The sequence below is a fragment of the Chaetodon trifascialis genome, chromosome 17, assembly GCF_039877785.1.
Source record: "Chaetodon trifascialis isolate fChaTrf1 chromosome 17, fChaTrf1.hap1, whole genome shotgun sequence".
Lineage (NCBI taxonomy): Eukaryota > Metazoa > Chordata > Actinopteri > Chaetodontiformes > Chaetodontidae > Chaetodon > Chaetodon trifascialis.
Window position 1 is genome coordinate 19,914,885 of NC_092072.1, and position 16,691 is coordinate 19,931,575.

The 16,691-nt window shown below is 42.1% G+C and overlaps 1 protein-coding gene across 2 annotated transcripts; it reads left to right on the forward strand.

The window, feature by feature from the left end:
- The first annotated feature begins 389 nt into the window (after positions 1-389).
- zdhhc18b (zinc finger DHHC-type palmitoyltransferase 18b) lies at positions 390-14,491 on the forward strand. Of its 2 annotated transcripts, XM_070984804.1 has the most exons (10): positions 390-1,265; positions 1,960-2,120; positions 3,885-4,034; positions 4,267-4,404; positions 4,648-4,699; positions 6,319-6,421; positions 7,068-7,177; positions 8,563-8,665; positions 10,704-10,785; positions 12,237-14,491. In XM_070984804.1, exons 1-9 carry the CDS (start codon positions 1,015-1,017, stop codon positions 10,743-10,745), a joined length of 1,110 nt encoding a protein of 369 aa, XP_070840905.1. In that variant the 5' UTR covers positions 390-1,014; the 3' UTR covers positions 10,746-10,785; positions 12,237-14,491. The 2 variants fall into 2 exon arrangements, with proteins under 2 accessions (XP_070840905.1, XP_070840904.1); XM_070984803.1 differs by lacking the exon at positions 10,704-10,785.
- Positions 14,492-16,691: the final 2,200 nt, after the last annotated feature.

The following is a 16,691-nucleotide window of genomic DNA, read 5'->3' on the forward strand; positions in this document are numbered from 1 at the left end:
GTCAAGAACGTTTGTTCGCTATGACTCGATGAACAAACGTGACTTTGCGTGGACATCCTCCTCACACACACACACACACACACACACACACACACACACACACACACACACACACACACGCGCGCGCGCGCGCGCAGGGGAACATTTGTGCACTTTTATTTTGATATGGTTTCTGGCGTTATTCCGAGTCCTGTTGTTGATAACCTGCAAATGTTCTGCTCGATAAACCGGACAGTAGACATTTGACAAATTGTAAAGATTTGACATTCATTGCAAAAAAAAGTGTCCCAATACCAATACAATATGTGACAATTTAGTTTTTATCATCATATGTAAAATTTCAATAGGATATATTATTTCGAAATAAAATTAACCGGAAATACATGTTTATCTGTGCTTAGTTTGACATCGGACAAGTTAGCCGGACGCTTCGTCTCAAGGCAACATAGCGCCCTAATACTAGTCACGAATGTGTCAGGTCTTTTGGTAGGAGCGCGGTATGCATCAGTAATTATGACGTTTTAATGCCCCTTTTCACGTATGTTTTTTTAGACCTCAGGAGACTAGCTAAAAGGTTAGCTGATCTGTGCAAGACGAGCAGGATGACGAGCAGGCTAACAAGCTAGCAGGGGTTGAGGTAGCGGTACTTTGGCTTTACTGATGTGAAATATTCCGTAGCTGGCTGAATTGGCTCGTCTGAATGGCACCGCTAACAAGCTAACGATGACCAGTGGTTCATCGTCTGAATTTGTGTCAAGTCTTTCTGGAAACGTGCTTCAAGAGTGATGCATGAAGAGGCATGGAAAGTAGCAAGGATGTCATTTGTAGCTCGGGGTCTTCGGGTTATTTACAACTGGATACACATAGTATAGGGTTAGCTTGTTTTCTACGTGGAATGACGACATTTGCTCCGTTCAGCTGCCTCAGACACGAGCGTCGGTGATGCTGCTGATCGCTGGACAAATGCACTGGTTGTCCGAATTGGGACAGAGCAGCCAAACTATATAATAAATCATGAAAAACTGCGAGTATCAGCAAATCGACCCGCAGGCACTTCCGACTCCAACACCGACCCCTCCACCTCACCATGGAAACGGCAGTGACAAGAAAGAGGAGCCGAAAAGACCGAGGAGGAAGTGGGAAGTTTTTCCCGGAAAGAATCGCTTTTACTGCGATGGACGGATCATCGTGGCGCGACAGAGTGGGGTCTTGCCCCTCACTCTGGGCCTCATTCTAGTCACAAGTGGATTATTCTTTATATTTGAGTGAGTTCATGTTTCATATTGGCTCTATGGTGGTGTCACATCGCGTGCGTGTTCAGTCGCTCTGGCGACAAAGGCATAAATATATTAATATACTGGACGAAATTTCTCATTTTCCACAACAATGAGGCAAACCAGCTCTGTAAATTGACATTTTATTAAACTGACTTCCGTCTGGTGTATCAGATCTAAGCCGACCTGTAAAACTGGTCGTAATGATCAATAAATCGTCCTTGTTCTTGTTTATCAAGAGCACTTTACTCTCTAATACACAGCTCAACTAAAAAAGGTCAGATTTCATAATGTAGTCTGGTAAGGTTTTACAAAAATTAGCATATCAAACTCTATTTGTCGCATCATTTGTCCTTACAGTGTGTTGATATCTGTTTGGTTGTTCAAAATGTAACTTATTCTTGCAGCTGTTAATGTGACAGTTTCTGTATTATAGTGCTTGAATATGACAGTGGCTCTCTTTCTCTCAGTGAATACTGAAAAGTGTATTCTGTCTCCAGAGATACTGACAGTGATTAAAGGCACTGGATGTTAATTAGAATAGATCCCCTGGTGGGTGAAAAAAGTAGGCTCAGTTGTAGGAGACAGGGCTTTTTTATTTATTTATTTTTTCCGATCCTTCCCAGCCTTTGATATCTCAGCGTGTCGTGGTAATCATCCTCTCTCTGCGTGTGACTTGTCACAGCTGTCCCTTCTTGGTCAAACACCTGACCAGCTGCATACCTGTCATTGGAGGAGGCCTCTTTGTCTTTGTGGTCATCACCCTGCTCCAGACCAGCTTCACTGACCCCGGCATCCTGCCCAGAGCAACTCCAGATGAGGCTGCCGACATTGAAAAACAGATTGGTAAGGGCCAACTCGGTTGTAAGTGGAGTCACAACTACATGGATGTCTCAAGTGCTTTTAACTTTGATATCCAGTATCATAAAATCTTAGCTTTCAACGGCCAGTGTGTAGGATTTAGTAGTATCTAGCAGTGAGGTTGCAGATTGCAATGAACTGATTACCCTGTTTTTCCCCCAGAGTGGCATTCTGCCAGTTTATGGCACTGAATTTTGACCACTGTTGCCACTAGAAAGCTCAATGCGACCCAACACTGCCTAAGCTCAGCTCATTTCTTTCTAAGTTCCCCTCTGCTCAGTCATGTTGGACTTCAAGGACGTACTATTTGGGGCTCTGTCATAAGAGCTTTCACACTGTATGTTTTGCTTCAGAGCCCAGTTCACGGTTGAGACTGAAGGCATTGTTCTGCTAACGTCAGCTTTTTTCCTCTGAAACTGAAACATAAAGCAAGCTCCAATGGAACAACCACCACTCATTCTGCTGCCAGTTCATTTTAATGATGATGAAACCTTTGACACATTAAAAGTCCTGAGTAGATTTTTTTTTTTTTAATGATTCTTTTGCCATATGTGGAATGAATGTCAGTTGGCAGCCATTAGGACGAAATGTGTCCTGCTGACTTCTGAAGTTTGGACTGGAAGGTTTATCTCTCTACAGTCGGTCCTCTACCCCAATCTGTCCTTTTTCCTCCACCGTCCTGTTCGCAGCGGCCCATCAGTTAGGTTCACTGTCAGGTTTAAGTCTTGCCAGCAGTGTCTTTGCTTTTCATGTGGCATGCTTCTATGTAATGACCTCAGGCTCATGTACAGTGTAAACTGTGTGCACATATTGTACTAAAAGGTTGTGTGTGCTGGTTTTCATGTACACAGGGGGTGTATAGAAATGAACATGACATGAGAACGTGCAGCCCGTCCTGCAAACTCTTCTCTGGCTGTCAGTTGGTGGTGGCAAACTATAAATTACTGAAACTCAGCAAACGTTCAAATGGAAGTTTCCACTCCAGTCGCTGCACCGTGTGTGTGATGCAGTCGAAGAAAAACCACTGATACACCATAATAGTTTCATCTTTTATGTGGATTATGTTTACTATCAGCTGGCAGCGTCATTTCCAATTTATAGATGCTGTGTCCCCCCACCCTGGCGGCATTGACTGCCATTGTGGCACTCCATCCATTTGTGTCTCTTACTCATTCTGGAGGACATTTTTTAAACATGAGGCCCTTTAGTGTCTAAAGCTGGCTTCATGTGCACCTTGTTAACTCCTACTCATGGCCAAAGTTTAGGCAGCGGTGATGTAAGATGCTGATATTACCCAACTGTGCTGCTGTTGGTCCAGCTATTTTTGAAAGTGACTCTGACATAAGTATTGCATATTTACCTACTGCTCCATCGATAAGGAAATGCTTTCCACATGCAGTTTGACTCAGGATGCTCTGGACAGGTGCCTCAGACTGAATTTAATGAGTGATCCCATTTAAGAGTTCGTCAGATTAAGTCAGATTGAACTCTGTGCAGAGCTAATTAGAGTGACTCAGTGCACAGGTAGAGTGAATGTGTCTCACCCTGGACCATGGCTGTGCAGCGGCTCCCTTTATAGTCAAATCAGTTAAAAAATAGATGATTTCTGTATGGGGAAAAAAGCTGGTGTAGTAGTTTATAGTATATGTTACGTGGTTCGTGTTTAGGTGCTGATAGCACAAGGACACACTCACTTCAGATCGGTTGATCAGTGAATTTCGTGTCTCTTTCTTGGCCTCTCCTCTGTAGACAACACTGGAAACACCAGCTATCGGCCTCCACCGCGCACCAAGGAAGTCCTCATCAACCAGCAGGTGGTGAAGCTCAAATACTGCTTCACCTGCAAGATGTTCCGGCCTCCGCGCACCTCCCACTGCAGCCTGTGTGACAACTGTGTGGGTGAGCCGGGGCCACACGGCGACACTCTGACATTTACCAGCGATAAATAATGAATGGAGGCTTCACAGGGCGACAGTGCACATTGTTGCATGACTCTAGTTCAGGCCGGGCTGACGTTAATGTCATCGGCGTAGTTCTCAAACCGCTGAGGTATTCTTACATTTAGATTGAAATGAAAATGTCAGCAGTTCCGCTCATTGTCGATTCTCCTTTTGGTGCGTTTCTCTTTCAGAACGGTTCGACCATCACTGTCCGTGGGTGGGGAACTGTGTGGGAAAACGCAACTACCGCTTCTTCTACACCTTCATCGTGTCGCTCTCCTTCCTGACGGCGTTCATCTTCGGCTGTGTGACCACACATCTAGCGCTGAGTACGTGTTTTTTGCTGTTTCACAGGTGCTGAAATGCAGCCCGGATCATACTGATAGTAACTGCTGACAGCGCCTGCCAGTAAGTGTTAGTGTTTGTTTTGGCTGGCCTGGATGGCCAGATGGGCGAGGTTTACCACGTCAGAGCAGTTTTGGTGTCTGATAAGAAAAACACACTGAATGTTTTTTTGTTTTGTTTTTCAGTGAGTGTGTTATGTGTCTTGTGTGTTTTGTCCTCTCTTCCAGGGGCTCAGGGTGGAAAAGGCCTGGTGTTTGCTTTGCAGGAGAGTCCAGGCAGATATCCTTTAATCACAAATGCTTTAGATTTCTTGAGCAAGAGAACACTGTCAGTGAGTATGATTTATTTATTTCTCCCCCTCTAATATACTGTGGCCAGTTGCACCAACAGGGCTTACGCCTGGTCTTAAGAAAGAGCTAATAGTTCCGCCACTTGCACCATCTAAGTTTAAGCCTTCCTCTTGCAAAGACCAGTTGTGAATCTCGTACCACGTCAGGAGCAGGCCTGAAGTCAAAATCTAGGCTGATTAACACAGATATGTAGCCGGCATTGGCTACATAACACACATTGTTTTTGTTAATGCTTTATCTCTGTCATTGTTCCATTTTGGATATAAATTAGAGATTGAGCAAACAACAAGACGCCTCTCTGGATACCTTCTGTTACGTGGCATGTACACTCAAAGAGATGTTATCCAGCAGAGCTGTGAGGGAAGTGAAAGCAATAAAGCTGGCCAATGAATGATATTCATTAAGGATTAAGTGTGTACAACGGTGTGCGCTGCACTGATCTATCCAGCTGACTTTTACGTGCCATTAACGAGGCATATTATTTATTGAGACATAGAGTAGCCGACATGCTGGGACAAATGGACACAGTGTTGTTTACAAAAAGAAATAACCTACGAACATATAACATTTGCTGAATTTACAAGAAAGCCCAAATAATTAAGAATGTGTCCTAAACAATGTTTCTTAAAGCATCTTAGGCTTATCCTGGCTCAACACTAAAGTTGCCAGTTTTTTTAAGGGAGTCTGGGGACTTTCTCCATTGGTGATAAAGAAGTACAGTATTTTGGTGTACTGTTTGGTGTAGCTGTAAAATTTGACATGTTTGCTGTCAATAAAATGCAGTGTTCATAAATTTAGTGTAAATTGCGAAATCAGATGAAAGCATGTGTTCAAACAGCTGCTAAATGTTGGCAGGTAAGACACATGGAACAGCTGAAAGGCTGTTCCAGCGATGCTGTGAACACCTGAAAGAAACAACCTGATGTTTTGCATTTAATGCTGAATTTACAAGAAACCACCAATGATTAAGAATTTGCTGTAGCTGTTTTGCAAAGCTTGATAAGTTTCTCTTCTGTCAAGGTTCTCAAAATTGCATGTTTTTTTAAGGGAGTCTTGCAGTTAGTAATTCAATGGTGAAAGTAGTTGAAACAGACTGTGTGCTGTCATCTATTTTATGTCAACAGTCTACAAGTCGCCTGCTTCTTCTTCTTCTTTATCGTTGGACTGCTGTGTTTTTTGTGCTGGCTGTAAAAAGCTCTTCATTTTCATATGTCAGTGTGTGTGATATTGTCTTTCTCTTCGATCCTCCATAGCATTGCTGCAAATTAGAAATGATTAACTACAAATTAGCAACACATTGGAAATTGTTAACAATGTATCCTACTGTAGCAGCACACGCTGCCAGGCAATAGCCAAAGTTGTGTGGGCATTCACGTGGACGCGTATCTCTTAAGACCAGGCTTAAATTTAGTTGGTGCAACCAGCGTAAAGTCCATTCTAAAGACTTGTCTTAACAAAGAGCAGACCGGCTTCACAGTTAAGACCAGGCTGAGCAAAGACCGGCTGGTGCAACCCATTCCTGATGTTCTCCTTGACTCAACCTTTCACCGCAGTGGAGCTGGTGATATGTTTCTTCTCAGTCTGGTCCATCTTGGGCCTCTCAGGCTTCCATACATACCTGGTTGCTTCCAACTTGACCACGAATGAAGACGTGAGTCCAGACTTACATTTATAATATTATAATTATAGTTGTTTGGTGTCTTTTACATAATACTTTTACATATATATCTGCACTACTGCAATATTGCACATTCGCTCTATTAAATTTATTGCTGTTTTTTGCTATAAATACTGTTTATATACTCAGTTATATTGTATTTTTATTATATGATATTATATAATATGTATTCTAGATTTTAATACATATTATAGAACTATATTTAGTTTTACTAAGTTATATTTTTATTTTTATTCCAGTTTATATTTTTTGTTACTTTTTCTAAATAATTGTGTTTACATCCTGTGTTTGCTGTATGTTTAATTGCTACTGCAACAATAAAGAATACAATACACAATAAAGAAACCTTCTAAGTATTTGGGATACATATAAGATAAAAGCATTACATCGATTAGATTATATATTATTACATTATTATGACGCTACAATGACATTTGAATCGAATGTCAAGAAATGCACAAGAAAAATATGTCAAATAATAATAATGAATAATAGTAGAGAAAAGCATTTCTTGGCAAGTTAATGAATATTTCCAAATAAGGTCAAGGACCACCATGCAGATGTTCTCAGAAATTAACTGTTGCACATTAAGTATTTTAATATATCTTGTGTGTTCCAGATTAAAGGCTCCTGGTCAGGCAAGAGTGGAGAAAATGTCACCAACCCATACAGTCATAAAAACATCTTTGTCAACTGTTGTACTATGCTCTGTGGACCCATGCCACCCAGGTGAGTGTTAAACATCACATACATTAGCATGCCTCATGCATGTTGCACCGTCATAATATTTATGTTTGCAGGCTGTCAACTATTTTTAGGACTAATAGATTATTATAATAATAGAAAATTCTATCAAATATCCAAATCTTTTCTTTTTTTTTAAACTTATGAACACTCATTAAGCCCCAGCCTGCTTCTGATAGAGATTAAAAATGCACTGACTGCTTTTATCAGACTGATGCAGCGAGTAGAAAGCTGTAATACAAACTGACACATTCAGTCGCGAGCTGTTGCTGCTGTGATGCAACCACAGACTCCATGTCTTGACATCCTCTGACTCTAAATAGAACATTCATAACTGGCTGCAGTGCACACTTAAGTGAAGGTGTAACCATTAGGGCTGCGTGATAATGTGCAATACACACATCGCATGACGCGCAATGTCAAGTAAAGCGAAACACATCATGCTCCAGCTTTTTGGTACAAAAGGAAAACCTTCTGGGCTCCCCCTTTCCATGACTAATCTACAAGGGAAGTCTGTCTAATATGAGACCAGTTGCTCTGATGCCAGGGTTCCTGGATACATGGAGCTTGTTGCCAGTGAGTGACATGCAGGCTCTGCATGCACAGCAAGCTATTAGTACGCCTCGGAGCCGCCAGTGTTTCTTGGCCAGCTTTATCCTGTGCACCAGATCACATTATAAAGTCCATGTCACTTTAGCCAGCTTGTGTTAAAACACAAGCCTGGTCTCTGTGTGACAAGGAGGAGTAATCAGGTGGAAGTGTGTATTTGAAGACTTTTGAGTCTTTCTGTGGTTGTGAGCTATGTTGGACCTGAACTGTTTGGGGTTGTGGGGACTGTGGGACGAGTCTTCAACCATCACACACTCACACACACACACACACACACACACACACACACACACACACACACACACACACACACACACACACACACACACACACACCTTTGCTTGTTTGATTTAATGCATTCGTTGAAACTGAACAGTTTTTTATTTTCCAATACCGTGCAGCTCTAGTAACCACAATAGTTCTAAATTCTGTTGGCACTGTCACAGTGTAACCCCAAGCCAGGCTGTCAGTCAGGAACACATTTGATTAATCAGCTGGTGTTTAGCATTTGGCATGTTTAAGAATGAATCCATTATTAACATTGTTGTCGCTCTAACTGTTTCCTTATTGATTTAAACTCTGCAAAATTAACAATAAACACTCAGCTGAACTTGTTCTTCAACTAAAGTATGCAGTGTTATTTTGAAAAAGACCTGTAGTTGAATTGCCTGTGCTTGCCTTTCGAGTTTCTTTCTGCAAAATGGAGACTCAGGAACACAAACGGCTAATGACTTAGATCTTTCTTGTTCTGTCTTATTCAGCCTGATCGACAGACGAGGTTTCTTGCCGGCGGATGAATCTGTCCAGACAGCCGGCACGGACATCGAGCTGCCCACTCTGGCCACTAAAAGCGAGATAAACGTGGTAGGAGGATCTTCCCAGCTGGCTTTTGGCTTGCAGGAACCCCCTTCTCCTGTGCCTGCACCCCCCAACTCCCATCAAAACTCTTCCTCTGCCTGACAGAAGCCTTGTTGCCTGCATCTGTCTGCTGCCTGTTACTGACTGTTGTGTATGGGTTAATCCCTACTTTTACTGAATTTACACCGCAGTCAGAGGTTCACATATCATTCAGATAGTTCGACTTAGTATGCACTGGCGTTATCTGGATTAGTTTTAATCAAATTGAAAAGCAAGTTAAAGAATAATTGAAACTTTTTGGGGAATGACAGAGAATGAGATGGAGCTCAATGTCAGTCTCATGTCTGTGTGTTAGCCTTGAATGTTGCCAGGATGTACATGCTAAAACATAGTGTAACAGTAGCATCGGTAGAGACAAGTCAAAAAGTCTGCAGACTGACTCAGTTATGTCAGTATTGAAGCAATATCCATTTAGGTTTGCTAATATTAGCCAAAACAAGCTACTGGTCATAGCAGACCGGGTAATGCTGTCGCAGCAAACCCCTGAGTGTGCTGACCTGAGCACTGGTGGGTTTTATCGCCTCTGATTTCATCTTGTTCTGTATGAGAGAGAGAGTCTGGACGGGTTTAGCCTCGCTAAGTGTAAAAACCCACCCACAGTCCCAACACCTCTGAAGCCCACACGTTCTCCGTGTATTATGTGGAGCTACTGTGCTGGAACTAAACTTTTTGTTTGTGTTTGGGTAAACAACGCAGACGCATGATGTAAATCAGAGAAATTTGCAAGTGTTGGTGGGTGTATTTTCATTTTGGGCCAAACCTGACAAGCTGTTCCTGCTGTTTCCAGTCTTTGTGCTAAGCTAACTGCCTGCTAGCTTCACAGTCAGCGTGCAGACATGAGAGTGGGATCAATGCTTTCATCTCTCTCTGAGGGGGAAAAATTAGAGAAGCCTATTTTACAAAAAGTTAAAAGTGTTCTTTTAAGTTATGGCTTAGTAACATGTGGTTGGTTTTGTTCATCTCATGAGTTAGTGAGACACCAGCTCTGTGCAACTTTGTCATTTTTACCTCATGGAAATGAACAAATCATTTTTCTTTTGAGACACTATGCACTATATATATTTAATATTAGCTATTTTCTTGTGTTTTTTACCACAATCTACGCCTCAGTGTTTTGCTCATGTGCAGTATGTTGACTCAGGGTCTTTCACGAGGTAGGAGGAGAGCAGGAGTCGTAAGACGTGAAGACTGCGATGCTGTTTCCAGCTCGTCGGCCTCCTCACAGAGCTCCTCTCTTGTTCTCTCTGACAGCCAGGGATATAAAAGGATGCCTGGAGAGTTGTACAGCAACTTTGTTTACAAGGCGTTACTGCAGTTCAGATAGAGTTGCAGCCTGAGCCACAGTAGTAGAGCAGCTGCTGTTTGACAAACAGCTCTTTTTTTTCATTTACGCCAAAATCACAAGACAGCCATAACCCTGTTCTATTTGTGTGTGCGGAATAAAGCGAGAGCCGGTTGAAGCTGTAGTGTTTCCAGTCTGAAATCTGTTTTGTGTGTGTAAACTGAAGTGTGTAATTGAGTTGATGCACTGGTCAAGCTGTGAGGAGAGCTTTCTCTGCGCCAAAACACGTCCATGTTTGTTTCCTGTGTTTCACGTTAACGGTCGTGTTTGTCTGCATATAAAAGGTCAAAGTGCCAAATTGTTGATGATGCATGGAGCCAAGCGTTTCCCACTTGTTTCCCTTCATGCCATCATTCCATTTTTTTGTTTGTTTGTTTGATTTTGCTGCTCTGTTTTTACACATATTTCTATTTTGTCAGTATCTGAAAATCTAAAAATGGAATAAAGCATTCATTTTTGTCTGTACAATTCATCACCTGTGTGTCCTAGCTGTTTTGTTTGTCCACCCTTCCAATTTGCATATTAGAGTATAATAGCTGTTCATAGGCGTCGGTAGACTCTCCTTGTGTCTCTTCACCCAGTCCTAACTTGCTGTTCTGTATGTGGTTTGTCTCTGTGCCTCTGTCCTGCCACCAACACTAGGAGGAGAAATGTCTAGACTTTGCTGTGTCCTGCACTGGCTGAGTAGTCACTGTCAGTGCAGGAAAAGCGATGCTTGAGCTTGGTAAGACTGTTTAGAGAAGGGGAAGACGAGTGCAGTCTCTGCGCCCACCGCTGTGTCTGCATGTCCTCCTGGCTTGCTGCTGCAGTGCTGCATGGCTTTACTCATATGCTGCCATGTTGAAGACAGCACAGTACATAATTTAACACAGTACAGGGTGTACTGGATGTAAAATTAATTCACAATGCACAGTGTGTAGTTGTTGCTCAGTTCCACTATACTGTGTCAGTATATCTTTAAATTTCATGTTTGCCATGCCACAGATTTGCCCCAAATTCGGTGTTACTCCAATAAGTTGTTTTTTTCTATGGAGCAGCTCTATACAGGGAAGCACAAATTAGGAAGTGTTGTGTGGACTTGGTGACAGCCAGATTGCACTGAACTGGAATTAAAGCATGGCTGCAGTCTGAACTTCTTGCTGTTTAAAAAAAATTATAGAGCTTTTTACACAGTGGACTGTCAGTTTTTCAGCCTTCAGTAGTTAATTTTTAAATTTGAATAAAAAAATGTGTCCCAAGGCTTTATGCACTTGAGGTTCATCCATTATTCACACTCTGAGTGTGTTATAGCTTCAAGGTCGAGGACATTTTAAACTTAATTTAGGTTAAAAGCAGCATTTAAAGCTGCATTAATCAGTGTTTTTATGTGAACAATGGCTCTGCGCTGTAGTGGCACAGTCATTTCTATTCGACTTTTGAAGATTAAAATCTTCCATTTTACTTTGTTTTAATCATTTAAAATGTGTCTGTTGTCTTTTTATATTGCCAGTTTTCTATAATATCTTGTCTTAATGTCTTTTTGTCTTATGTAACACACTGAATTGCCCTCTTACTGACAGATGCTATACAAATACATCTTCCTTCCCTTGCCTTACAAATTACAGAACAAATCTTCTAGATGTGTAAATAGGCAACATGTCCACTATGTCAAGTTTGGTTTTGGTGATAATATATGTTTGCAGCTTGTAAACAGCTCGTAAGCTGTGATCTTCAACAGACACAGTTGAGTTGCACCATATGACATGCAAGCTCCAGTTTTTTTTTCTTCCTTTTTTAGATTTTGACGTAAACTTGGGAGAAACAGTCAGGATGTCTCGGCATCCGCTGCTTCAAATTGGATCATTTTTCAAATCCGTCTCTTCCAAGAATCCAAAATTTATTGAAGCACAACTCCAAATGGCTCTCAGATGTGAGCTAAACATCTGTCAGACATGCTTCTGTAGGTCTAATGTGCACCTCCGTGCTCGTCTATGGCATGAAACATTTGTGATCTCCTGCTTGGGACCACTTGTGTGACCTGCTTGCACTCCCAGCTTGTCTTTGATTCATCTTGCACAGCTGTTGCTGGATTCACTGCCGTGATTTAGCATGCTGCTGTTTGACCCGTTCACTTCTCTGGTTTGCCTCATTAGGTGTTCTCTCCCCCCCCCCCTCCTCTTTCTTGTGCCTCCCCAGTGCACACAGGGAACTAAAGGTCTGCTGGAGTCGGCCACTCGCTCCCCGCTCCTGTCCACCTCATGTCCTCAGGGGAAACCTCAAACAGCTCATACCTGCCCAGAGAACAGCCCCGCCATGAACTTTGACCCCTCACCAGAGCTCTCCATGGGCTGCGGGGCCCGTCATACTGCTAGCTCTCAAGGGGATTCCTCTCCACCACGTCACACCAAGAGTCGGTCAAAGAAAAGTAAACGAGCGGCTTTGCATATTCCCAACCCTGCCTTCGATGTCCCTGTGTCCCCTACCTCTCCAGACGCTGGCCCCAGCTCCAAAGCAAGGGGCCACAAAGGTGCCAGCTTCTCCCCTTTGCACTGACTGACTGGAATGACAGCTTTTTCAAGTGAAAACACACATTGTTTCAAGCTTGCATGCTGTAACACAGTCAGATACAAGTGGTATGAATTCAAACTTTTCTTTCTTGTTTGTTGGCTCTCTGAACGCTGAGGTCGAGTCATTGTGTCTGAGGATGACAATCACAGAGATACGTAATTGTGTGATGAGTTTTCAGTTGAAATAGGAACACTAAAGCAGACTGGGTGAAGATTATTTTGGCTGTAAAGGATGAAAAGCCTTTGGTGTACAATGAAAAGCACATGATATAATGGAATTTGAAAGCTGGTGTTCTGATTGAGCCAAATGTCTTTCTGATGATTTTCATGTTAAACATGAATATTACCAGCATGTCACATCCATCAAATATTGTGAAATAGAAGCTTTGATGTTAGCTTTGAGAGCTAAAGGTCAGAAGGAGGACAGTTTGCTCTTAAAGTTACAGTTAAAGTCCATCCCAAATCTAGAATTCACATGTCATTTCTATAGCAGTGCAGCTCAGTATATGTCATGAGTCAGTTTCTCGTGATGCTGAACAACAAAGAGGCAGTTTGCACTGATGACGTCTAGTTGAGGCATATAGGCACTGAATAATGGACCAAGTCATGGGGGTCACTCTTGCCCCGGGCCCTTCAGCAGGTTAATTCTGGCCCTGGATGGAGAGCACTGTCTAACGCACTGCTCCAAAATCTCCAGTCAGTGTTCAGTTGGGTTGGGATATAGTGACCGTGAAGGCCATAGCATAAGACTTGCATCATTTTAAAGCCTACAAACATTTTTTTTTTTAAATTTTTCTTTGTCACACACCTGTAATCTCTCAGACAAAGCTATATGAGCCCATTGAGTCCAGTAAGTTATTTAATGTCAATGGACCATCCCAAAATCACGTGACGTCATCATCACGGCTTTCTTGGTTTTAAGGTGCTGACTGTACTATCCAGAAGTTTGAAACTGCACATGTGAATTCTGTTTTTGTGTGGATATTCCTTTTATCTTTGCTCAAACAGCACAGTGAGTCAAGTGCGTATCAGTTGGATCAGTGTGTGTTGTTCAGATGTCTGTGCTGTATAAATGGCAGCGAATGCAATGCATGACAATGACTAAAGGTGTATTTTATGGTCTTTTTGTTTATTAATATCCACTCAAACATCAGATTGTACACCTGAGAGTTCCTGTACCACTTTTGTGAGAAGCTGTGAACATAGCTGTGTCCCTGAGCTGAAGCAGTGTTGTTTGTTGCCTGTGCTGCACCACCGCCTGCTCGTCTTATCATCAACATCACACAATGATTTAAGGCTCCCTTTCAAATGTCCACTTACTGCACTTTCTGTATCAGCAATACCTGCTCTCTCCTACTTAAAACTGTTTTACTTTGTGCGCTTAGACAAATCTAAGATGTGTGTGAACGGTGGGTGCGTCGGTTTGTTCTCAGGTGGAAAGCTGTAGGGGTTAGAAATACAATATGCAAGTTCTCTGTGTCATGAATCATGTTTATCCACATTGTAACCTGATGGCAATAGCTGCACAAAAATGCAATGATGTGATGTGTCTCCATGCACTAAAACGTAGGCACGCGCGCACACACACACACACACACACACACACACACACACACACACACACACACACACACACACACACACACACACACACACACACACACACACACACACACACTGGCACTGTTTGTAGTTCACCTTAGTAGAGCAGCATCACTTTGTGTCAGAGGTCATCCCAACACTTTGTAGATGTTGCTGAGAGTGAATGAAGCAGTGCATTTCTGAGCAGAAAAAATATTATACTGTATTTGTACAAACTGTACAGTTACTGAAGCCAACATTGTCAAATTCAAGAGAAAGGAAAATAAAGTTCAGTGAATTGAAGAGGCTCAGTTTGTTTTTATGCCACTGAAGTGCTGCAGTTGACCACTAGATGACAGTGATGACCCATGAACACGGAGCAGGTAATCATTCACGCTCAGCCACGGTACCTCTACACATGGTTTCAGGCACTTTCTAGCACTTTCCTCTTCGCGCTCCACCTCAGGCTTCTTCTCTGCTGACTTTGTTTCTCTTTGTCTTCCTCTCCTCCTTTGTAATTGCTGGTAACTGAAAGTGAAATGAAAACACTGAGTGCTTTGAACGTTTTGTGTCTTTATTGTGAAGTCTCTCTGGGTTTATTCAGTGAGCCATACACCGAAACCTGGTGAAACCTGATGTCTGGAAGCAGAACCGTTCTCTGAGAGCAGACAGGTGTTTTAAAATGGAGTGCAGCAGTTGTTTGGGGCTAGACACGTGGACACGTGACCATTTGGTTTCTGATCTGAATTCCACAGCTGTCTGTGAAACCATAGATGGAGGAAGTGAAGGCTTGCTTTCTCACCTTTTTCAGCAGCTTTCATTGATCAGCATCACCGCCGTAAGTGGTTTCTGTTGTTAAAGCGCCTGATAGATCTGTTTGAAATCTTAGCTATTTTTCTAGAACATTAACTTCCTGGTACAATTTACAGGTTATTTAAAAAGAGCTAACTCTTAAACACCCAAATAATCTTCATCCAAACTGCATGGGTGTGGTTTGATTACATTTAATTGATTATGGCCTCTCCCTGGCAACTTAATTAACACATAATTTAACACAATGACAAACAATAAACGATAAAGTGTAAAAGCAATACATAAGATAATAATAATCATCAGTGAAGTAAACACATGAATTAAAGATGATGATAAAATGAGAGATTGTGATTCCAACTCTGATGTTACTAAATCCTGATTATTCCATTGAAATTCATGACATCTTCTTTGTCCAAAAGGGTCCTGCCCACCTCAAACCAGCTGTGGAAAAAAGCTTTTAATTGAGAAAGAAAGGTTGTCAGTGGCTTTGATGTGTTCAGACTGCTGAAAAAGTGAAAAAGCAAGCATTCCCACTAAAATCAACTACCAAATTCCAATTCTTGAAACACTAGCTGTTTGGTGACATCGTTTGAGCTGAAATTCGATTCCACTTTTTGGATCTGCAATATAGAGATGCTTGTTATCTTGGTACAAATCACAAACATCCATTCATCTGCCAGTTTTTAACATCAGCTTATCCTCTGCGGGGTTGAGGGAAGGCTGGAGCCTGTGTCTTGTACAGTGTGGTTCATTTTTAAAACGCACTGTCTTCCTGACCCCTTCAATGTCCTGCAGCCCTCATGTATGTGTTATACAAATTGGATATTGGATTCCAAAGTGGCGCCCAGTCATTTTAATGGAAAATTGCTCGCCAAGTGCAGAAACCAAATTCAAACAAAGATCATGTTAGTTTGAATTCACTTAAAGCTGATTTTTTTGAAAGTGTGGCAGCATACGCTGCTGCATAGAAAGTTCAGGAATGCACGTGTAGCCTGCCAGCGGTAAAAATACCTCCCAGATTTAAATGGATGAAAGCAGCTAATGTTCCATGTCCTGTTTACATTTCAATATTGCCAATGTGGTGTCTTATTTAAACATAAATGTCAAGGTAAACTAGACCTCACCATCAGATTATGAAATGTGCTGAGAGCACAATCAGGGTATGTTGTATATGGTTTATGTCACTCACTGTATGTTGCTGGAATGGCTTTAAAGAGCGTGTCACACTCATGCACGTCATTGCATTCTATCTCTCCCTGACATGCGTTTGATCTCTATAGTAAGAATGAAGACTGGCAAGATGTCATTACCCTTTTATTCTTCAGGTTGCCTGTCAGGCAACACTGGCTGTGTCCACAATTCACGACGTGAGAAGAAATGTTTCATTGTCAGTGGTGAACACACACCGTTCCCATCATTATCATCACCAAAGGTAGTGCCATTATCGGCATTATGACCTTAAGTAACTCTACTTTCGTTAGCAGCAGGTTGTTTAGAATGAAATCAAGCTGTTTGTTGGTGGAACAGTTTACGTCTCGCTGCAGGTGCTCAGTGATCTGGAGTGATATTGGGAAAGGATATTTTCGGGCACAGCGTTAGAGCTGAAAGCTGTCACTTGTAGTGACAAACCTACAGATAATTAACACTCTGCAGTTCCCCTGAGCTCTATGCAGCTTTTTAACGACTTTTA